The sequence below is a fragment of the Miniopterus schreibersii genome, assembly GCF_964146895.1.
Source record: "Miniopterus schreibersii genome assembly, chromosome: X".
NCBI lineage: Eukaryota > Metazoa > Chordata > Mammalia > Chiroptera > Miniopteridae > Miniopterus > Miniopterus schreibersii.
In genome coordinates, this window is record NC_138104.1 from 28,076,630 (window position 1) to 28,100,142 (window position 23,513).

At 43.5% G+C, this 23,513-nt stretch overlaps 1 protein-coding gene across 1 annotated transcript in view; it reads left to right on the forward strand.

Annotated features, from left to right (window-relative positions):
• Positions 1–651: 651 nt before the first annotated feature.
• LOC308551748 (uncharacterized protein) overlaps positions 652–23,513 on the forward strand; it is a gene marked incomplete at both ends in the record, with an annotated part of 52,247 nt that continues 29,385 nt past the window's right edge. The window contains 19 exons of the mRNA XM_081126369.1: positions 652–772; positions 13,641–13,818; positions 14,048–14,201; positions 14,802–14,885; positions 14,994–15,098; positions 15,213–15,293; positions 15,406–15,475; positions 15,626–15,714; positions 15,828–15,935; positions 16,094–16,224; positions 18,064–18,100; positions 18,500–18,571; positions 18,652–18,707; positions 18,849–18,956; positions 19,077–19,135; positions 19,238–19,353; positions 19,449–19,491; positions 20,052–20,124; positions 23,289–23,365. Coding sequence (XP_080982495.1) covers positions 652–772; positions 13,641–13,818; positions 14,048–14,201; positions 14,802–14,885; positions 14,994–15,098; positions 15,213–15,293; positions 15,406–15,475; positions 15,626–15,714; positions 15,828–15,935; positions 16,094–16,224; positions 18,064–18,100; positions 18,500–18,571; positions 18,652–18,707; positions 18,849–18,956; positions 19,077–19,135; positions 19,238–19,353; positions 19,449–19,491; positions 20,052–20,124; positions 23,289–23,365 — 1,762 coding nt within the window. The remainder of the gene's footprint in view (positions 773–13,640; positions 13,819–14,047; positions 14,202–14,801; positions 14,886–14,993; positions 15,099–15,212; positions 15,294–15,405; positions 15,476–15,625; positions 15,715–15,827; positions 15,936–16,093; positions 16,225–18,063; positions 18,101–18,499; positions 18,572–18,651; positions 18,708–18,848; positions 18,957–19,076; positions 19,136–19,237; positions 19,354–19,448; positions 19,492–20,051; positions 20,125–23,288; positions 23,366–23,513) is intronic.

Below are 23,513 nucleotides of genomic sequence, written 5' to 3' on the forward strand. Positions count from 1 at the left end.
TTAATCTTATACTTCTTTCACTCCAAATGTTCACACTCTCATGTGCAGATTTCTCTTCAGCCCGTTCAGTGGCTGGACTTGCCCTGTGAGGGCATAAAGATGAAGGAAGGGCTTGCTGCAAGGGGTGGAAAATTCCAAAGAATTCTGACCGATGGCCCAGTGCCCAGACCCTTTTCTCCCTCCTCCCTCCTTACAAAGCCTCCTGACCTGAGACTTTCAGAGCTACAGTTCTGGCTCTGACCGCCGGCTTCTATCCTCATTGACTACATTTTAAAAAAGAAAAACCATAATTTTTTTTTCTACTCTCATTACAGTGACCCACCTACTGTTTGAGATTTCCTTTACACTTTGCAGGTCTGTTTTGTGTATGACATCTCTGGAATGTGCTGGAGTTATTTCCTGCCAAGTGGCTATTTCCAAATCTTTCTGTTATTTTACCCTTTTTAAAGAAAACCCCATACATTGCAGGAAGAGTTTATTTAACCTATGCATGGCAGGGTCATTCTTATCCCATGGAAGTCAGTTCCAGTCTCTGTTCCTTCATGTAGCATCTGAATGACCCATGAGAAGCTCCTGCATGTCACAAGACTCAGCCACCTCAGAGAGGGTAAGGAGCTGGTGACTGTGTGATCAGTCCCCCATGAAGAAGACATGAAGGAACACCATGTAATGCAGCATGTCCCCACTGTCCTTTGGGTTTGCAGCAACAAATACCTGGAGAATAAGTTGGAGCTAGAAGTAATTAACCAGCTAAAGGTAATGCAGACTCAAGGTACGTTGTATGCCCACACTCAGACCCACCTCTTCTTTTCCCCAGCCACCGAATGATTCCCTTGTAACCACCAGAGCCTCAGAGCTTTCTCTCCATCCCACTCTGCAGCTGATGATGACCAAATGATATGATGTCTCCCAGAACTCTAGATATTTCTAGCTCCAACTAGCTCTTGAACTCCAGATGCTTCACTTTGACCCAGGTACAGCTGATAAGTAATTCTAGGGCACGTGAGGGCAGAGAGTCTGCTGGGAAGGGAGAATAAAGTATGGCAATGACAGAGGGATTACTGTTGGCCCTGGACCCCTCTCAGCCTTCTGACTATCTCCCCTATGCTTCCTGAATACTTGGTGGCCCTTGAAATTGATATAATTCTGAATTAAAGAAACTGCATGTCTGGCACCCTGCAGATCATTGAAGAGAATTTCCCTGAGGTGAAGCCTTATAACTCAGTGCTAGTGTTATGGTACGGGGTGGAAAAAATGGGATGGAGGGCAGATTTGTATCTGAGGTCTTAGATAGTAAGCATCATTCAAACTCTTCTTTCCCCAAAACTGTTGTCTTGAACTTGCCTAACAACAGACTGTACAAGCTGAATGGCCTGTCTGATATTATACAGATGGCCCCCACAGTCAAGATTCTGAACCTCTCCAAAAATGAAGTGAGAAGAGAGACAGATTAAAGTCGGGTTGAGAGTGGGAGGTAGTGGTTATCAGAGTGATGGTGGTGGGTGGGCAAAAGTACCTGTGGGGAGGGGAGGCTGTGGGTTCACTGGCTTGGATGTTCCTCTTTCCCTGGGACTCTTTCTCTAGTTTCCCTGCCCCCATATGTCTCAGCTGAACTTGATCTGAGAGTTGAGCAAGATAAAAAGGCTAAAGCTCAACAAGCTGTGCCTGGAAGGGAACCCGCATTACCCTTCCTGGGAATGTTTGGCTGGGAGTGAGTCACTTGACAGTGCCCTTCTGCAGAAGGTGGCACTTTGGTCCTCTGGAGGACCACTTACTGGGATAGCTATTATTTCCTTTAGACTTGGATGGAATTAAGTGAACAGTGATTACCTCTACCCACTGATTAGGTTTTTAAAGTAGTCCTTGTAATGTGGCATCTGTTATGGTTTTAGATAGGGCCTATTTCACTGCTTTGTATTAATTTATGTATTAAATTGCATGTGTTATTAGAAAAACTCCCACAAAATTAGCACATTAGAGAAGAGATGGGAGCAAGTGAAGCCCACTTTCTGTGTTGAGGAAGGGTGCTTGGAGGCACCACCATCACTGGGGAGCCCAGGAATATGGGCAATCTTAGATCTCCAGGGCTCATGAAGAGAATGGTCTCCTGAAACAAGCAGATCAGGAGAACCCTACTGTCATGAAGCTGATCCAGCTTGTGAGCATTGTGGGTTCCTAAGGTTGTGGTCGGGTGGATGCTGCCATCATGTGGACACTATCGTTATGTGGCAGGCCCAGAACTGCTGGTCAGGTCAGCACCTGAGCTCACCTGATCTCTCTGAACCTGTTCCCACTAAGGTCATGAGGTAGAGCTAGCTCTTCAAATCACTAGAGCATCGTGAACTCCTGAAAACCCTGCCCACCATGTGAATTCTTCCTGTCACGTGGCTCTTTCTACTTCGTGGCATGTGGAAGCCTCAGCCCCCAAAACCACATAAATGAACGGCTTCTTAGGGTCGTGTGGATGCTATGGACATGAATGCCTCTATAGTCACATGTCAGGCTCAGCCATCTCGATCATGTGAAGATTGTGGGCTCCGGGACTCTGCAGATTCCTAAGTCAGCAGCTCTGCCCCTCCTACCGCCATAGGACAGGCAAAGCCCCGGCACTCCTGTGAGCACTGCCGTTACCCAATCACTGTGGGTCATGTATATCCTACGGCCACGTACCACGCTAGGACCACGTACCACGCTATGATCACGCGAGACTTAGCGCTCTCAGTCACGCGAGGATTGAGGACTCTTCGAACGTTGAGTCTCTCCATCTTGTGGCGTCTGTCACAAAAGGACGTGGAAGTCAGGTAAGAATCCACAGCTGCGGGTTAGGTGGGTCCTTTAGTCGGTCATATTAACCACCATGGTAGTGTATGAGGGTCCTGCGCATTTACATGGATCCGGCAGTCTTGTGACCCCCCCACCAAATGGTCATGTCCGCCATTTAAGTGGGTAGTAACTCCTCAACTGTAACTGCTTAGCTTTCTGAGGAGTCAGACCTGTAGGTTCAGAAAACCGTTAAAACTGTGGTCCCCGCCTTGGCTTGAGGGGAAATTTTGGTGAGACTGGCTCAGACCCTAACTTTCCACCCACTCGTATCCTGCCTCAGTGAGTGAGGGGCCACCGGGTAGGAGGAGGGTCTCGAGTCTGTACTAGAAGCTTTCTCAGAGAATTGGCGGTGGGAGAGGGCGCCACAGGGGTTTATGGACTTCCCTTAGGGCCCAGGCTCAGGAAGGACCCCCGCCTTCCCAGTTCCCTTCCCGCCCCCACATCAAAGCCCTGCTCTTCAGGCAGACTGCTCTGGAGAGGGTAGGGTGGATGTTGGGGGTGGAAGCGGACGGACTGAACAAAAAGTAAAAAAAGAGAGAACTCATGGACATGGGCACAGATAAGCCACTTTTGAGTGGAAAAGGCATCTTGCTTGCACTTACAGTAAAAATGTAGCCCGACCGGGCGTGGCTCAGCGGTTGAGCTTTGTGGTGATATCGTGTGGGGGGGGGGGAGGTGGAAGAGGGGATAAATGGTGATGGAAAATTTTAAATTGAATTTGAAAAATAAAATAATATAAAATAAAGTGGGAAGGATATGCTAGCAGTGTCAAGGGTCATTATCATTAGCTATTGCCATGGCACCATGTCTCAATTTACCAGAATTCTTGAGTGGAAGGCAGTAAACCAGCTTGTTGCCCCTTTTGTGTTTTTTTCTCAGTGATAGTCTTACACCCCTTCCCTCTTCTCCCTGTAGAGATTGGAAGCATTTGGGCAATGAAAAGTAGCTCCTTCCCTAAAAGAAAAAAAACCCCACACAAACAGTTGGAGAACACTCTGCTTGGGAGTGCATATAAAACTGAGGAATGAGGGTATTTAGAAGTGGAAGGTGGCCATTTGCTCCACCCTCAATATTTATACAGAAGAAACATATTCGTGGTGGTTAGGAGTTAGCCAGACCTGAGTTTCAGTCTCCTTGACTCTACCACTTACCAGATGTGCAAATAATTTACCTCTTTGTACTCAGTTTCTCATCTGCACAATGGGAATAATAATGGTACCTGCCTCATAAGGTTCTTGTGAAGATTAAATGAGATGATCTCTGGAAGTTCAAAGAAAACTCCTCCCTCCCCCCCCCAAAAAAAAGCTCTGTTCTTGCTTACCACCCTACCATATTCACTGTGCAGTGCAGTGGCTTACTCTGTCCCCCTCTGACCATGTGTTTGTTGTTAAGAGCACCAGAGACCTCCTAGGTGCCAATCTGTATAGATGATTCCAAATCTGGTTTTAATTTCTGTCCCTTATTTGTTTCTACAGAGAGAGAAGGAAAGAAATAATTTTAAAAAGGGATTTGATTCTTTTTCCAATAAAAGTGTCAAAGCAGCATCATGTGAAGATTCAGAATTTATTTCTTATATTTACTTTGATGTTCAGTCATTTCTTTAAAATGCATGTGGGTCTTGCCAGGTAGCTCAGTTGGAGCATCACTAGTCCCATACACCAAAAGGCTACAGGTTTGATTCCTGGTCAGGGCACATACTTAGGTTGTAGGTTTGATTCCTCGTCTGCACGAGTATGGGAGGCAACCAGGTAACCAATTAGTGTTTCACTCTTACATCAGTGTTCCTCTCTCTCTCCTATCCATTCCTCTCTCTCTAAAATCAATTAAAGATAACCCAAACATATCCTTGGGGGGGGGGGGAGAGAGAAGGGAGGGAGGGAGGGAGGGATGAGAGAAAGAAAGAGAAAGAGAAGAAAAGAAAAAAAGGAAAAGAAAAGAAAGAAAAGAAAAGAAAAGAAAAGAAAAGAAAAGAAAAGAAAAGAAAAGAAAAGAGAGGCATGTGGGATGGGATGCCATAATATTTTTGTGCTTGGGATCCCTACATGGTTTAAACTAGTCCAATCAAACACTATTAGCTTTTGACTTTCTAACCATTGCTTCGTAAACTCCTTGAGCATGCCCTGTTTTTCTTTTTCTTCACATAGAAAACTAGTGAATTTATTTAGGAAAAACATGTTAAGTAAAATTACAAGTGATACATTTCATAAAAATCATGTAGATGGTACAGAGTGAGTACAATACAGCAAATAAAGTATTGTGTTTACATCTATGGATGATTCAAATATTGTTTGATAAATGGTAAAGACTGTTATCACTTGTGCTGTTTTTATTATAATATATACACTTCATTTTTCTCTCATTTCAGCACTTCCAAGTTTGTTCTACAAGTACTATGTCTGAGAGACAGCAAGACCAAAGATATGTTCTTCCATTAGAGAATTATGGGACATACAGAAATGAAGGTAAAAGGATTTACGCATTGTAGGGTTTTTTTTAAGATAATATGCTAATAGGCAACTTGAATCTCAAAGAGAGTGGTAGTCTCTTAATCTGTTCAGGCTGCTATAACAGAATACCAAGGACTGAGTGTCTTACAAACAACAGAGATTTATTTCTCACATTTGTGGAGCCTGGGAAGTACAAAATCAAGGCATGGGCATGTTCACTGTTTGGCGAGAGCCCACTTCCTGGTTCATAAGTGGCTTTTTTCTTGCTGTGTCCTCATGTGGCAGAAAGGGTAACAGGTCTCTGGGGTCGTCTTTATAATGACACTAATCTCATTCACGAGGGCACCTTCCTGTCACTTCCAAATACCACCACGTTGGAGATTAAATGGAAACGTAGACTTTCAGTCTAAAGCAAGTAGTTTCCTCAACTTATACGGGAATGGAACATTTTCCACAGACCATCTGAGGTACTGGTGTGTTTTGGAAAGCATTTTAGGAGGCCTTATTCAAACTAATTCTCTTCTACCACATTAATACCTTGTTTACTAGAACAATGTAAGCTCTGTTTAACAATATATATAATCTGTGCTTCTCATTAAGAAACTACTTATTGCTCTTTAACACGCTTTATCTTGTTTCATTAGTCAGTCTTGTGCTTAAACTTTCCACTTCTTCATTCTTTACATACCCTGAATTTATAAGTATGTTTCTGATTATCATGATGGCAAGAAATAAGTGCAAGTTATTAGAAAGTCTTATATATAGCAACAAATAGAGTGCTCCACTCTTAAAGTAAGATACAACTTACTTGTAAAGATGAGCAAATCCAGGCTGGCCGGTGTGCTCAGTGGTTGAGCATTGGCTCATGCACCAGGAGGTCTCGGTTTGATTCCTGGTCATGGCACATGCCCGGGTTTGTGGCTCCATCCCCAATAGGGACATGCAAGAGGTAGCCGATCGGTGTTTCTCATCAATGTTTCTATCTCTCTCTCCCTTCCTCTCTCTGAAATCAACAAGAACATATATATATGAACACAGATGCAGAATCACTATACCAGTTTTCCATACTTTTTCAAAATTGGACTCTTTTCATTATTTAATGATTAAAGCTGCCATCTTTCAGTTCCTATTATATGTCCAGCACTATGATAACCTCGTCTTATAAATTATTTAATTCTTAGAAAAATGTTTAGAAGGCATTGTTTTAATTTACAGATGAGATATATGAGACAGAAAAGGCTGGGTTATGCTGTGGTAATAGACAATCCCCAAATGTCAGTGACTTACTCTTGATTCATACCACATGACCATGGCAGGTGCATGTTCATCGCAGGATGGTGGATGTTGAAGGTCTGAGCAATTCTTATTGGAGTAACTTGGAGACCCAAACTGACAAAGGAGCCACAATCTAGAAAATTGTCAGTGACTGTCCCTGAGGGGAAGAGGGCCCCTGAGTGGGGGGATCTCAAACCAATAACCATATGTTCTTGCCCCTAAATTACACATCTTAGTCCCACCTCTTAGCCAGTACTAGTCACATACACATTCCCTCCCATACAAAGGGAGTCAAGCAAGAAGTGAAGTTCTACCAGGTGCCTGCAACAGGGGAGAAATGGAAACACTTGGCAAACAGCATCGCTGAATACCATATGATGGAATTGAAACTCAGAGACATTAAGTACTCCCTAAAATCACATAGGCTGTAAGTGACAGACCACATTCCATATATGTATATATATTTTTCAAAGTCCATGCTTTTTCTATTCCTACTTTTTTCTACCTTTACACTATCTTCTTAAATGAAGTTCATATGTTTTTATAATAGAAATTCCTTTACTTCAGTGCTGCAATTCCATCTCCCTTAATCATCAGATATTCCAACAGTGGAATTAAATAGACATGAAGGACTTGATTTAAATCCCCAGGACTGTAAGCCACGTGTCTTTTCCAAGTAAATAAGTGTATTGCATATTTGGACATCCATGTATTTAAGGACAAAAGTTATAAAAGAAAATCTGATGGTAGGTGAAAAGACTGTTCACTTGCTATATACTTAATAAAAATAATCTCATGCCTTTCCCATATTGTCAAGGAAAAATAACAGAAATTAAGGGCAAAATTTAATGAAATGATCACAGATATGAAAAAGTTGAAAAAAGTGCTAAATGTTAGTGCTTTCAAAATATAAGAGAATAAGCCTCTGGCAAGTTGGGTCAAGAAAATGAGAAGGCAGAGATAAGCCACTTTTGAGTGGAAAAGGCGTCTTGCTTGCACTTACAGTAAAAATGTAGCCCGGCCGGGCGTGGCTCAGCGGTTGAGCTTCGACCTAGGATCCAGGCGATCAGGGTTCAATTCCCGGTCAGGGCACATGCCCGGGTTGTGGGCTGCAGCCAATCAATGACTCTCTCATCACTGATGTTTCTATCTCTCTCTCTCCCTCTCCTTTCCTCTCTCTGAAATCAATAAAGATATATTTTTTTAAAAAATGTAAAAGCTAAGACAATATTATAAAAAAGGTACGCTGATAATTTGAAAATTTATATTAAATGGATAAATTCTAGGAAAACATAACCTTTTTATATTGCAGAAATAAAAATAATAATATTAAGAGTATTTTTGAGAAACAATGCATGAGAAGGCAAAATTAGTGGTCTATCTTAGTTATAGAAAGGGGGGAAAAAAGAAATAAGATAATAGCAAAGTAAATGCAGGAATGGCTAAAATAGATAATACAGCATGACAAAGTTGTGTTTATCCCAAACTTGCAATGTTGACTTAACATTAGGAGATTCATAATGGAATATTACACATTAATAAGATAAAGGAGTTAGGTAAGGGTGATTATCACAAAGATTCTGGAGATAAAAGACATACAATAAAGTTCAACAACCATTGAAGATTAACAAGAACACCAATAACTCTCTCAGCTAACCAGGAATACAAAAATACTCCTTTAAACTGATACTAGGTATTAATACTACAATGAGCACCATAGATAATAGTGAAACATTAAAAACATTCCATTTTAAATAAGAAGTGGCAAAGATGACTCATAAAAAATCACTTCTGTTCAATGTCAGAGTTTCCTAGGTATTGGATTAAGCTGAAATAAATACATACATACATAAATTAATAAATGTATAGAAGTGAAAAGAAACAAAAAAGTATAATTGCCTTCATATAAAACTCAAGAGAATCTACAAAAATTGTAATAATAGCAGTTAACAAGTTTATTGGTTATAAGACTAAGATATACAAAATAATTGCAACAAATAGAAAATAATATTTTCATTATGAATATACCATTAGCAGTAGCAAAATAAAATTGCTTCTGTGAACTATACTCTGCACTGGGTAACTTGGCAAGTGGTCCAACACTGGTAAACACTCATATGATTTCCTGTGCTATAGAGACTGGAAAGCTTAAAACAAGAATAGAGACTTGTGTGAGTGTGTGTGTGTGTGTAAGTGTGTACTGAGACCCCTTGCATCTAGTGTCCCAAACAGATCTCCGTGTGTAAAACAAATGCACCGTAGTGAGACTTGGGGTTGGAACTGAATAATGTGGGAGCCACATGCAGGGACAGCTATGTATGATGAGAGAGATCTCTGGTATTTATGGGACAGCCATAGCAGAGTTTCTGGAATTCAGTGTGTCTGTCATACATGTCAAGCAGTGGAGAGGAAGCAGTGGTGTTTTAGCTGTAACAGTCCCATAGCGTGTGTGGGCCTCTCCTGGCTGTGCAATATCCAGACCTGCTTATCTGACCTTCAAAGAGTTTTTGTATACTATGTAATATATTTTACTAAGGATGTCTTATTTTTATGAAATAGCTAGAATAAGCTCTGTCATAAGCAAATGGGAAGCTTGATTAACAGAGCACTTGAAACCAAAATTTGTTGCAAGCAAAGGGCCCCAAAGGAAATGGGCTCTGGTATAGGTTATCTGACCTGGGCAGATCTGAAAATAGTAAGGATCCAGTTGATGTTAGAGGATGAAATATTGGTATTCCATGGCCTCAGATGAGATGGCAGAAACTGCCATTGACATGGCCCCCTTATTTCAGTGGGGATGTTAGAATCCTGGGTTCACAGGTCAAATAGAAGCAGTTAACCTCCCAGGTCTAGGTGAGTGCTGTTTAACTTAATAGTCAGCAAGGCTGGAAGGGCAGAGGCATTGATTTGAGCTATAGTAACCCTTGAAGGTAGCTTATTGGTCAACAGATTCCTTGGATCTTGAAATATCTGAACATTCTCAAAAGTTGCACTTGATCAATATAAAGATAAATAGAGTATAATTGTAATAAAATATAAGAAAATAAAATATTTATAAACTCTAGATCTGGGGACTTGAGCCATCTTGGTGGCGAATGATGGTCCTTTACTCAATTCCTACAACTGCCCCAAAAAACCATGAATGAATAGACTATGGTGGTACCTCGGTTTTCGAACGTCTCCGTTGAAGAACATTTCAGCTTACAAACGCCATAAACCCAGAGGCAAATGCTTCCGTTTTCGAACATGCCTCAGAAGTCAAACATGCCACACAGCTTCCGCTGAATGCAAGATCCTGAGGCCTAGCTGTCAGCTGTTGATCCCTTGGTTTTCGAACATTTCAGGACTCAAACAGTCTTCCGGAACGGATTACATTAGAAAACCGAGGTACCACTGTACTGAGGAAAGACCCTCCAATGAAGTCACAAGTATGTACAGTAAATCTTCCTCCGCTTTGCCAAAGGGCCCTCCAGCCATTTACCAGAGTTACTGTGCACTTGCTCTAAGGACACTGGCTCTAAGCCAGAGCTGAAAACACTTCTGGAAAAGGCCAGATCATAAATATTTCAGGCTGTGTGTTATTTGATCTCTGTTGTAACCATTCAACTCTGCTATTGTAGAGTGAAAGCCGCAATAGAAACAGAATGGCAGTGTTGCAGTAAAACTTAATGTATGGGTGCTGATGCCTGAATTTCAAATAATTTTCACTTGCCAATAAATATTATTATTTTGATTTTGCAACAGCTCAAATATGTAAAAACCATTCTTACCTTAAAGGCTCCACCAGGTTTTGCCCATGGGCCGTAGATTGCCAGTCCCTGATTTAAGCTAATGCAATCACTAGCACCCCAAAACAACACTGAGTGGAGAGTCAACAAAATGAGATGGCAGCCATTCCTAGGAACGTCTGGCAAGCATAAACCAAAAGCTGATATTTTACCACAGTGGTTTTCAACCTTGATTGCACACTGCAGTCATGTGGAAAGTTTAAAAATGTGTTTGCCTGGGTTTGACCCCAATTCTACTTTAAGTGTTGTGGGTGTGGACTGGTGGTAGTGATTCTTTCAATCTCCTCATGTGGCTGAATTGTTTAAACAAGTTTGAGAACTACCTTAAAAAGTTCATTGTTGAAGTTTACTTCAAAGGCAAAGGAAGTAAAGGCAAAAATAAATAAATGGGACTATATCAAACTAAAAGGCTTCTGCACAGCAAAATAAACCAACAACAAAACAAAAAGGCAACCGAATGAATGGTAGATGATATTTGCAAACAACAACTCTGACAAGGAGTTGATATCCAAAATATATAAAGAATACATACAACTCAACACTAAACAAACAAACAATCCAATTAAAAAATGGGCAGAGGACCTGAATAGACACCTCTCCCAAGGAGACATACAAATGGCCAACAGATATATGAAATGATGTTCAACTTCACGAGCTATTAGGGAAATGCAAATCAAAACTACAATGAGATACCACCTCACACCTGTTATAAACAGTTCCCCCAGAGTCTGAGAAAAGAGAGACAGCACAGGGGAACGGTGTGCAATGATGGGTCTCTTTGACAGGTGGCTGGAGTTCAGGGCATCTTGGTCCTGGACACTGTACCCATCACTGCCTAACAGCCTTTGAGTGAGTCCCATCCCAGGGCTCACTTCAGCCCTAACAGAGTCACACATTATTGGTTCTGGGCAAATGATTTGAGGTCAGCTTGGTCAGGTTTGAATCCTAATGATAAATTCTATGGTGACTCATATAAATTTTTGTCCTGAAATTGAGGACAGTAATAGTCTCTATGTCATGCATGAGGTATTTGCAAAATTGAGTTAATATATGAAACTATACTGGAAACACCTGGAGAAATGCCTGTGACTTAATAAACCTCATAAGTAACTTAGCTATTACTAGGTCAGGAACTTAGCACAGCTTAGCAAGGGAAGAATATGTGTTATTTATATTCATTGTTACAAGTACCCTGGAAAATGAGAAAGAAAACAGATGGGTATATGGAAGAAGGTTCTGGCATCAGCTGTTAACATTTCTCATGATTCAATACCCTTTCATAACTTAAAAAATGTGCAAACAAGGAATAGAAGGAAACATCACAAACCAACAGAGAGATGCAAATAAAAGTCACAATGTGTCAACAATAAAAAAAATCACAATGTGTGTCTAGCCTGGAGGCTCATTTGGTTGGCGTGTCATCTCGTACACGAAAAGATTGTGGGTTCGATTCCTAATCAGGGCATATACCTTGGTTGTGTGTTCGATCCCCAGTTGGGGTGCGTTTGGGATGAAAACCAATTGATGTTTCTCTCTGTGTCTCTCTCCTCCCCCCCCCTTTTTTCTAAAAATTCAATTTAAAAACATATTTTTTTTAAAATCAGCAAGGATATAAGAGATCAGAATATTGCAATTTCACTTCAGTGCCACACATGGAAGGTCTCAAAGGTTGTGAGTTATAGGATTATCCTGAGAGCAGGAAACACAGTGACAGCAATGACACCCCCCCCCAGAGGAGTTCATCTGAGGCCTGGTTGTCATCAGTACATTGTGGAATTATCAGCAATGAACGGAATTTTACTCATAAGAAACCCTTAGGCAGTATGGAGTAATGAATGTACAAAAGGTACAACACACAAACCTAGAGAACATTAAATATGAGACTCCACAAGAAGATGGTTTCTAACTGTCTAATTCCCGTAATCTTCCTGACCCCCAAACCAAGAGTGTTGTCTGCTGGTACAGTGTTTCAGTTGAATGTGGTAAAAATAAAATACCCTTAGTGAATCCACATATGAGAGAGAGAATTGAGATTATCTTATTTCTGTAGATGCCAAAAACCTGCCAGATCCTTCCACATGTTAAATTACATGTGCTGGCAGGAGTGTGTGTGTGGGGGGGGATGGACAGCAGCACAACTCCTAGGAGTGAATACCCAGTGCAATATAACCAAGACATTTTATGAGCATACCTGTGGCTACGATCTCCAATAAAGTAGAAAACATACAAGAGACTTATTAAAGAGAGATTTACACAATGGTAAAAGGAACAATCCACCAGGGAAACATAATGGACCTAAGTGTGTATGCACTAAACAACAGAGCCAAAGAGTACAACACGAAGCAAAAACTGATGGAGCTGAAAGGAGAAATAGCCAAGTCCACTATGATAGTTGGGGCCCTCAGATCCCCTCTCAGAAAGTGATAGAATTGCGAGAGAGAAAATGAGCATATAGGACATCTGAATAGCACAAATTATCAGGATCCGCGTGACAAATAGAACACTCTCCTAACAGCAGCAGAGTACAATGTTTTTCAAGTGTCTATGTAGCATTCACCAGGACAGGCCATCTCCTGGGCCATCAAACAAACCACAAGTTTAAAAAGAATTGAAATTACACAGAGTATGTTCTCTGACCATAGAGGGATCAAATTAGAAATCGATAATAGAAAGAGAAAAGAAGAATCCCTAGAGATTTGGAAATGGTAGTTGAAACATTCCAGTTTGTCGTTCAGACACTTGTTACAGGAGAGCTGAGGTTAGAAAGAGCTGTCTCCTGAACTCAAAGCCATTTCAGACTGGGTGAAGAGAAAGCTCACTCTGAATGTTTCAAATAGAGTATTGTTGCGGGCAAGGTGGGAGGGAGGAGGACAGTTTAGGAGCCTGGTACCTTTGTTCCACCTGATATTAAAGCTTGTACTACACCAGAAAAGGAAGCACAGCCTTCCTGATGTACAGCTGGTGTCTACTCTAACCCATGGACGCATACACCTCTGTTCTTTATAAGTCCTGCTCCGTTTTTAAAAAGGTTCAACACAGTTACCTCCTCCTTCCCTTTCCTCTCCTCCTCCTGCTTTTTCTCCTCCTTCCACACCATGTACCATTTCTCCTCTGTTAGCATCTGTCAGATAAGGCTCTTGTATCTGGACAGGCAGCGGTGTTTCCTTTCTGGGGTTGGTGGGATTGGTCTGTTACAGCAGGTTGGCACTTTGTTGCCCTGCCCTCACATGGTGTTAACCTAAGACGTGGTACATGGTAAGTGGCCACAGACATGACTCCAAACTTGAATTTTTGTTCCTTGTTTCAGAAGACAATGATGGTGGTTATTCACCTCAAGGAAGAAAGAAAGGTTGGAATTATTTTCGAGGTAATTCTGACAAGAGGACCCATCATCAATATGGTGGGTATGGACTTCAGCCTTCACACCTCCAGGAGGATGATGGAAACGTGGAGATGAGGGGAGTGCAGAAGTACCAAGTCAGACAGTAAGTGACCCGGCAGCCTGGTTTGCATGTAGCAGCCCATGGGACTGTGCAACTCCTTCTCTGTCCATGGTTTTCTTTTTCTTCTCTCACTGGAAAACTGAAGAATGCTACAAGTGAAATCATGGTTGAACAATCCTAATTGTAGTCCTGATGTCAGAGATGCAAGGATATATAGAAGACTTTCTTAACATTCATGGCCACCCTTTTTCTCTCCACTTTTCCCCTGTAGCACTCCCTATACCATGGGATACTACAAGAGGAGAGTGCAATGGCATAATGAAGGCAGTCTCCATGTTACTCTGTGGTCTAATAGAAATCATCTCAGGAGTGAAATGGGGGAGGACACACCAGATCGAACCCTGGGGAGCTGGTTCAAGGTCACAGTGAGTGTCCTGAAAAAAATGTATGGCGTGTTCAGAGAGAAAGGTCAGGTGGACTATGTTGGTCTCATGTGGAGACACTGGGTACTTTGCTGGGGACAGTTTACAATCTGCCCTTTTTATTACTTACTCATCTAAGGGCAGATTCAGAGAAGCAATATAAGGAAACAGGCTGACTGTATGGAAAACAGAGGAGGTTGTCTTAAGGGAAAGGTGAAACTACAGCCAAGGAAATGGAGCAAGTCCACACTGGATGTCTCAGTTTGGCTCAAGCTGAGTGTGGGAGATGGGGGGTCGAGTCTCTGGAAAACTTCTCAGAGGGGCAAGCAGTGTCCTCGATAGCATCTCCTGGGACTTTATAAAAGGAAGAAAATGTCTAACTCTTAAGTTGATTATGGGGAGGAGAGCTTTAAATGGAGAGATAATGGATTTAAGAACTCCATATTTGGCACAAACATAAGTAATCATGCCAGTGATCACTTTGTAGAAGCCCTTTAAAGTTCAGGAGAAGGTAGGCAAAGAACACTGTGTTCTTTTGGGTCTGTACTCCAACCTTCTTTTATGTTGTCCCTCCTGTCTTCGTACCCTTCTTTTCACCCTTAGGTTCCCTGTGGAAGAAAGTATGACAAGACATGGCTAATGGATTCAATCCAGAGCCATTGCAGTGTCCCCTTCACTCCAGTGGATGTAAGAGAGGATGGTGAAGCCAGATGAGGGGGCACAAGGAAGGGGGAGAGACCTGGCTCAGCTTGGGCCATTGGCCTCTGACACTGTTGTTGCCTTCAATCCTTGTAGTTTCACTATGTGAAAAAGAAGGCTCGGTTCTTTGTCCAGGATGCTAGTGCTGCCTCTGCATTGATGGATGTCAGCTACAAGATTTGTGATGAGGAGAACAAAAAGGTATGTGTCGAAGTCATTATCTGTACTTAGTCCCTGGGCAGGAGGACAGGCAGAACTGGTTACCTTCTGCAGGACTAAAGCTCCTTGTGCTTACTCCACCTCTTCTTCCTTCAGATAGCTGTCTTTGTCAATACTTCTGGTGAACCTTACTCTGTGCGGGATAAGTTGGAGCCGGAAATAATGGAACAGCTAAAGGTAATGCCGACTTGGGTACATGTTTGCCCCCAGACACACCTGTTCCTTCTCCAGCCACCATTTCCCTGTCACCACGACAGCCTTAGAGCTCTCTCTCCATATCCCTCTGCAGCTGACCATGATCAAAAGATATGATATCTCTCAGAAAGCTCTTGACCTCCAGAGTCTCCGCTATGACCCAGGTACAACTGACAGCAGTAATTCTAGGGCAGATGAGGGCAGAGGGTTCTTTCTGCCTGGGAGGAACACTTAAGGAGGGTAATGAAGGAGGGTTTGGGGCTGGTCCTGGACCTCTCTCAGCCTTCTGATTGACTTCCCTTGGCTTCCTGAAGATTTGGTGGGATATGATATTGACATAATTCTGAATAGAAGAAACTGCATGACTGCCACCCTGCAAATCATCAAAAAGAATTTCCCTGAGGTGAGGCCCTAGACCCAGTGCTGGTGTTATATTAGGGGGTCGAACAGATGGGATGGAAGGCAGGTTTGTCTCCGAGGTCTTAGATAGTAACTGTCACTAACTCTTTCCCAAAGCTGTTGTCCTTGAACTTGCACAGCAACAGACTGTACCAGCTTGATGGCCTTTCTGATATTATACAGATGGCCCCCACAGTCAAGATTCTGAACCTCTCCAAAAATGAGGTGAGAAGAGGAACAGAGCAAAGTTGGGTTGAGAGTGGGTGGTAGTGGTCATCAGAGTGATGATGGTAGCGCAGGCAAAGGTACCTGTGAGGCAGGGAGGGAAGGGACTGTGGGTTCAGCGGCTTGGATGTCCCTCTTTCCCTGGGACTATTTTTCAATTTCCCTCCTGTATTTCTCAGCTGAAATCTACCTGGGAGTTGTGCAAGATCAAAGAACTGAAGCTGGAACAGCTGTGGCTGGAAGATAACCCCTTGTGTCACACCTTCCCAGACCAGTCCACTTACATAAGGTCAGTGTGAACCCTTATCACCTTTCCTGGGGTCCTCTGAATCCTGAGAGCCTGGACTACCCTTGACAGTGCCTGCCTCAGAAGGTGGCAGCCCTGGACCTCTGAGAGGGCTAGAGGCCCCACCTTCTCTTCTCTGTGTCCCTCATCTGTGTGCTTAGACGTCTCCTACCCTACCTCTGACCTGCTCACCTGTTCTCATGATCTGAGGTCTGGTTCTGGACTCTGCATCTAGTTTTCTCTATCATGCCCAGCAAGAATGTGCTCCAGGATGCAAGGCTCTCCATCTCACCAGAACTAGGAGTGTTGAACCTTGAGGTAGATACTGCTGATCTGGGCTGAGAAACATCCTCCATCCCAGACTCATGCTGAGACAGTCCTTCCTGCTTCTGAGATGATACAGAGTATCCCCAATCTATTCTGGAAGAAACCTTCTTTCCCTTGCATGTAAAGGGTGTCCCCTAGAATCCCAGGTTGACATGGAGACTTTCCCACCTCGTGTCAATGGCCCAGTCCCTGGGAACAGCTGTTATGACATCTGTTCCTTTAGTGAAATAATCAGGGATGAGCATTCCTTAATAGAATCCAGGTTTTCCTGAGTGAGGGGCCAGAAGTGAGCCACTGGCAGTGAGCAGAGGGCCTCTTGAGGCAGCACTGGAAGGCAGAGTGCAGAGGGGGTTGAGGAGACAGAAAAGTCTTCTCAGGGACACTGCCCCTCCCTGCACACATCACATCATCTGCCAGGTCCTTCAGAGGAGCCCTGGGTAGCCTGAAACAGGTAGGATTTCTCAGTCAAGGAACCAACTAAGAACAGGCATAGGTGCACAGGAGCCATGAGGAGAGAAGGTGGTGATCATAAGAAGGGGTAACAGATCCCCCACCCCAAGCTCAGCTGGGGCCTGACCCTTTACTCTTTCTGGGGAAGGTCTCCTGATCCTGTGGCTGGCGTGTTTCCCATGCTCAGTTCAGATTGAGTCCCACAGGTTACAAAGTCTCAACCAATATCCCATGGTCCTGAGGCCAACAGATGCATGTTTTCCCTTCCTCCCTGGGGTCCCAGGGCCACCCAGGGGCAGATGAAAGAAAGGGCTGCTGCAGGGAACCCATTCCCCCTTTCTTTTCTCTTCTTATCTTACCCTCACCCCCACTTCCAAGACAGAGCTTCTTTCCCTTCCCTTTACTTTCTTTTTCATCTTTGTCTCTACTCTTCTAGTCTTTTCAATCTCCTCTCCTATCTTCACTCTCCTTCTGTCTTCATCCCCTTCTCTTTCCCTCCCTGCCTCCTAGTCCCTCCCTCACTCACCTACTTGCCATCTTTGGGCATGTTCTGTTTCTGGCAGGATGCTGTACCTCTGATTAGGTAAGAGCCTTGGGCCCCCACCCTATTCTCTCTTCTCTCTGGAGCTATCAGTGCGGACCTGAGGAAGGGAGACAGGGTGGGAGAAGAAGCCCTGCAGTCTGGGATTCATATATTGTGTTTTGTGGTTCTGGAGAAGGAGCCAGGGCCCTCTTGGTGGGAGCTAACCAGGAGGAGGGAGAGGGAGGGAGAGAGTGGCGGGGGAAGGAAATGGTGAGGGATGGAAGAAGGAATGGAGGTAATGAAAGTGCAGTTGTGGAGAGAGATGGGACTGTGCAGGTGTTTCAGAGGTTCCATTTGGCAGATGGTCAGTGCTCAGCAGGGGAGTGGACCCAGAAGCCTTGAAATCAGAGGCTGAGGAGGGCCCAGGTGGCTGCTGGGTGGGCAGAACACCTGTCTCTGTTCAGGCCTTCAGTGTTTTAAGTAAATGGAAGCTTTGCAGCCCAAACTATCAACCACTTTTTTCTGTTTTTGGATTTGGACAGTGCCATCAAGAAATGTTTCCCCAAGTTATTACGCTTGGTAAGTGCCTACATTCATCATCATCTCTTACTAACATTGACAACCTCTACATCTGCCCTCAAGCCCTTTGTGTCTTGCCAAGATTAAATGTTTGCATCAGAGCCTTATCCATTTGGGGGGACATGGACTCCTGAAAAGGACATGAATATGAATGATCTCTGGGAGAATATACACACATACACAGGAAGAAAGACGGGAGGGAAGGAGGAGGGAGGGAGGGAGGGAGGGAGGGAGGGAGGGAGGGAGGGAGGGAGGGCCACTGGAATCTTGCCTATGGATTTTTCAGTGCCCTGTCACTCCTGACCTCTTACCTTCACCATCTCTGGGACTCATCCTTTGTCCTAATCACCCAGGATCACCTCCTTGGTCTGTACTGCTAACTTATCTTCCTTTCTCCAGGATGGCCAGGATTTAGTTCCACCAACTACGGCTGCCATTGATGGACCCCACCTAATGAAGCCCTTAGTAAAGGTGAGGAGGAAGTATCAACATTTGGGCTCTTGTAAGGGAGGCTTTATCAGCCGCATGGCCTCAAATGTCTTTGATTCCAGGAAAACTTTGAAGAATCTGATGTTCTGAGGACTCAAGTCCTGCAATTTGTGCAGCAGTAAGTTCTGTGGGGACCACCAGGAATGGGGAGAGTTGGGACAGTCTGGGCCACCCAAGCACAGGTCTGCTCTTGAGAGTTTTCAAGACCCCTTTGAGGTCCAGTTCATAGAGATAGATTGTGTTCATTGTCTCCTTACAGATATTACTTCATCTATGACTATGGAGACAGACAGAGTCTCCTCAGTGCTTATCATGATGAGGCCTGCTTCTCCCTGACCATTCCCTTCATTCCAGACAACGCAGGCCCGTGAGTATTGCAGCTCAGACTCTGATTTTGGGGCATGTGTCTCTCCAGCAGAAACTGGTCAGCTCATGGAAACACCCACACTGGCCAGACCATCACTTCCTATTCCTCTTTTTCTCTTAGAAGCAGCTTGTTTGAGTACTTCAAGGATAACAGGAATGTGAAGAACATCAAGGACCCCAGTGCGTGTGGGCTGAGGAAGATTGGGCAGGGAAGGGGGCATGAAGAGCCATTCATAGGGTCAGGGTGTGGCAACCTTGACCTTTGCTGTACTTCCCCCACAGCCCTGCATTTTCAGCTGTTGAAACATACAAAAGGTGACATTGTGAGCACCCTCTGTGTTTTGCCCAAAACTCAGCATGACCTCAGCTCCTTCGTGGTGAACATGAGGTTCCACTCGGTGAGCACCCAGTTCCTCCCCAGGATAGGACCAGAAAGATGCAGCTGGGTGGGAGATGTAGATGGCGACTGAGCACCTGTGCTCTTCCCTTTCAGGAAAGCCTGTTCTTCTTCCGTGTCAACGGGATGTTCAAGGAAGGTGTGTGTGTGTGTCAAGTCCCCTCTCTAGATACCCCACAACTCCCTCCGCCTCAGAACTCTCAAAGCTTCCCTGATCCCTTCCCTTTTTCCTCACTATTTCCTCTGGGTTCTCCTGCCAGAACTCTGCCCCCAAACCATCCTGGTCTGACCTGCATCCATGACTATCATCCCAGCACAGCTGGGGCTTTGGGGACACAGGTGTGGGGTTTGATGGCTGTCATCCCAGATCCTGACTGTGGGAACTTGAGCTCATTACCTAACCTCTCATTTTCCTCATTTGCAAAATGGAACTAACAATACCGACCTCTTGGGTAGCTGCAAAAAAATGAATCAAATGAACTTGTGAAGCGGTTGCCCCAGGGCCTGGTACATAGTACGGTCCGTGTCAGTGGGAGCAGATTTCTCCTGTTGTTGTTCTTCCCATTCCTGACACCCTGACTCCCAGTGAACAGTTGTCCCTTGGCATCAGTATCAAGTCCCACCCTGACCGGGATCTCTGTGTGACTGAGCGAAGCATGTGTAACTCCAAGGGTTCATTGTTGTCTGTTGTTGTTGAAGTGGAAGGAAGATCTCAGGGTTCTGTGCGTGCCTTCACCCGGACCTTCATTGCTACCCCTGCCAGCGATTCCAAGTGAGTGTTGTGCTCTGGCTGGTAATATGCAGCCCATCCTGGGCTCAGGGCTATGGAAATATGGCTGTGCATGTCCTCAGGGTTTTCCGTGTTGTGGGAAGCCAGCAGATGAAACCAAGGAATAGTCTTGCATGGGGTTCAAGAGCATGGGCTCTGGAGTTAAACACTGAGTGTTCCAGGTTTCTTTTAGGGTCTTTATGTGACCGCAACACTCACTAAATTTATTTCTTAGTGAAATCACATGTCTTCTCCATGATACTATGTCTTCCTCTGAAAATGGGATTATACTGTCCTCTCCCTCGGGCTGTTTTACAGAGTAATACAATGGGGTTTAAGGTACAAATCTAATGAAGCTGGTAGAGAATCTATCCAGGGGTAGGCTCAGTGGGAGTGGCAAAGCTACCAGGCAAAGGATCTGGTTTGCAAATACAGACGGGGGTGGGAGGAATCTGGTTGCTGCGTGGCAGTCAAAACAGGATCATTGCTGAGGGTGTGGGGTTGTCTATACATCAGTTGTCTGAAATGCACATTTTTCCTCCAGCCTGTGTATCATAAATGATGAACTGTTTGTGAGGGATGCTACCCCTAAGAAGACTCAGAGTGTGTTGTCCACCCATGTGCCCACACCCTCCTGCAGCACCGGGATCACTCTGTCTCAGGAGCAGCAGGAAATGGTGCAGGTTTCCTCCACCCCATCTGAGATGAGCTTCTAATGGTCTCAGAAGTGAGTGATGGGTGTGCATGGATATAGGAGGGAGCTGGGAGGATTGAATAGTGAGAACTTGCAGGTAATTATTTTAGATATATATATTGTTACAAAAGTTCACATGTGAAAATACCTTAGTTTTATGCAAATACATTGAAATATATTGTAAAACCCAGTTTTCCTACTGTACATACTGTTTTCATACTTCCTTTGTTTATTATTAGCTCCAATGTAGTTTCCTCTAAGTATGTTAAGCTACCTTATTCCTGCTAAGATCTGTATATTAAGCAATTGAATTTCAGTAGGCCATAAGCTATTATTGATAGATATTTGTCTTTTCACTGCTTTTTCAACATTACATGCAGTGCCACTTGGTCATTCCAGTGCATACAGCTTGGTAAACTTGCAGGATTCTTTTTGTGGCCTAGATTTAGCAGTTACATTGTGTGGTCAAAGTGTCTCCACTTTGGTCCTAACAGGTCATAGGTCTTTCCCCACCACATGTGCTTTTAGTACAATGACAAGATGATATCAGAACTTGAAATTCTTTACTCATTAAAAAGTGAAGTCTGAGAATTCAGAGATAAAAGGAAACCGATCCCCAGGCTTTCAGCAAGGCTAAGTGAACAGAAGTCAGGTGGCCTGGGATGAATCTCAGTGCTCCTTGCTCTGCTGTCTTCCCAATGATCTCTCTCGACTTTCTCTAGATGAAGGGCAAGATCCCAGAAGAGGCCTTCATGCAGTGACCTAGGATCTTGTAAGCAAAGCCTGAGAAAAGAGCCCTTAGGTGTTCTCTTTTTCACCCTCATCATATTTGTTGTATCTCTTCCAACCTGAGGCTATATCCATTACTAAGGTTGGAGCCCGACTGTCCAGGAAGCCAGTTTACCTTGGAGCCTGCCAGTTTGTACTTTGCCCATTCCTGATCCTTGTTTATTTCCATATTAAAGAGTTATGCTGCACATTGTATGTTTTGTGTCTTGGATTGCTCCTCCCCTGTCCCAACTATGAGCCAGCAGGACCAAGACCAGAAGGTCCAGTCTTCCCCTTCATTCATGACAATCTCTAGCATTTATATCAGGCCTTTACAGTACTTGAAAATTATAGAATAGGGACTTCATTCCTGGACTACCTTAAAATCCAAGCTTTGCTCCCTGTACCCTGATAACTTTCTCTCTACGACTTCAGAGTAACTCACAAGCTGTGACACTCACTTCTATAAACAAACTTAACAGCTTTATCAAGTAGAGTGCCATATTTATTGTAGTATTTGGATTTATTAATCGTTTCACTAGTCTAAAACCATGCTAACCTTTTTATTAGCTTCTTGTTTTATTTCTAAAGTGTCACTGACAAAGTTTTTGAGTGTGTGTACCTATTTTTACCACAAATCCTGTGTTGTTTTTTTACCTTTTTAATTTTAAATATCTATTGATTTACAGGAAGCTTCAAAAATTGTGCAAGGAGGTCATGTATACCCTCCCTCCACTCACCTCCCAATGATAACATCTTGCATTAGTATAGTACAATATCAAACCAGGAAATGGCTCTTGGTACAGTCCACAGGGTTTACTGAGATTACACCAGTTTTACATGCACTCATTTCCATGCACTTTTACCAGCCATGTAGATTCTGTGACTCACACCACAAACAAGATGCAAAACTGTTCTATCACCACAAGTTTCCCTCATGCTACCCTTTATACCAAAGCACATTTCCTTGGCCCCACATCCTAACCTCTTTCAAACACTCTTGTAATTTTAAAAATGTCACATAAATGGAATCTCCTAGTGTGCAACCTTTTGGAAGGGATTTCTTTCACTCAGCATAACTCCCCTGAGAGCCATCCAAGTTAAGTGTATTAATGGTTTGTTCCTTTTTATTGCTGAGCAGTATGCCATGGCGTGCATGTACCCTGGTTGGTTTGACCATTCACCTGTTGAAGGCCATCTGGACTGTTTTCACTTTTTAACTATTATGAATAAAACTGTTAGGAACATTCATGTACAGGTTTTTGCATGAACATAAATTTTCATTTCTTTGGGTAAATTGCCTTTGTGTGACTAGTGTATAATATGGTAATTGCATGTTCGGTTTTGAAAGAAACTGCCAAATTGTTTTGCAGAGTGGCTGTACCATTTTGCATTCCCATTAAGAATATGAGTAATTCACTTTATCCATAATTTTGCCTGCATGTGGTAGTGTACATATTTTTTTAATCCATTTTATCAAATATGTTTAATGTTTGGTTTTTTTATTTGAATTTCCATGATGGCTAAAGATGTTGAATATCTTTTCATGTACCTATTGACCACCAGTAAATTGTCGGGTCATGGTTTTTGTCCATTTTTGATTGGATTAAGTGGCCAAATGTAGTTCCAGAGAGCTGTGCTGTCTCAGGCTAACAAGCAGAATAAGAGAATATGAGGCCTCTTGAGACTCACTTTTTTTATCTAGGAGGGTAGAAATGGGGCTGAAGCAGGTTAACATGTCTCGAATTAGGATAGATCTTGGATGTGGAACAGGACTAATAGGTGAGGGAATCCCTGGATCCATCTGTGGGGACCTGGATAGAGCAGAAAAAGAAGGGAGATGTGTGCTGGGGGGAAAAACAATGGGAGGCTCAAGATATGAGGTGTGTGTGTGGGGGGGAATATCTTCCAAATGATGACAGATTCATCG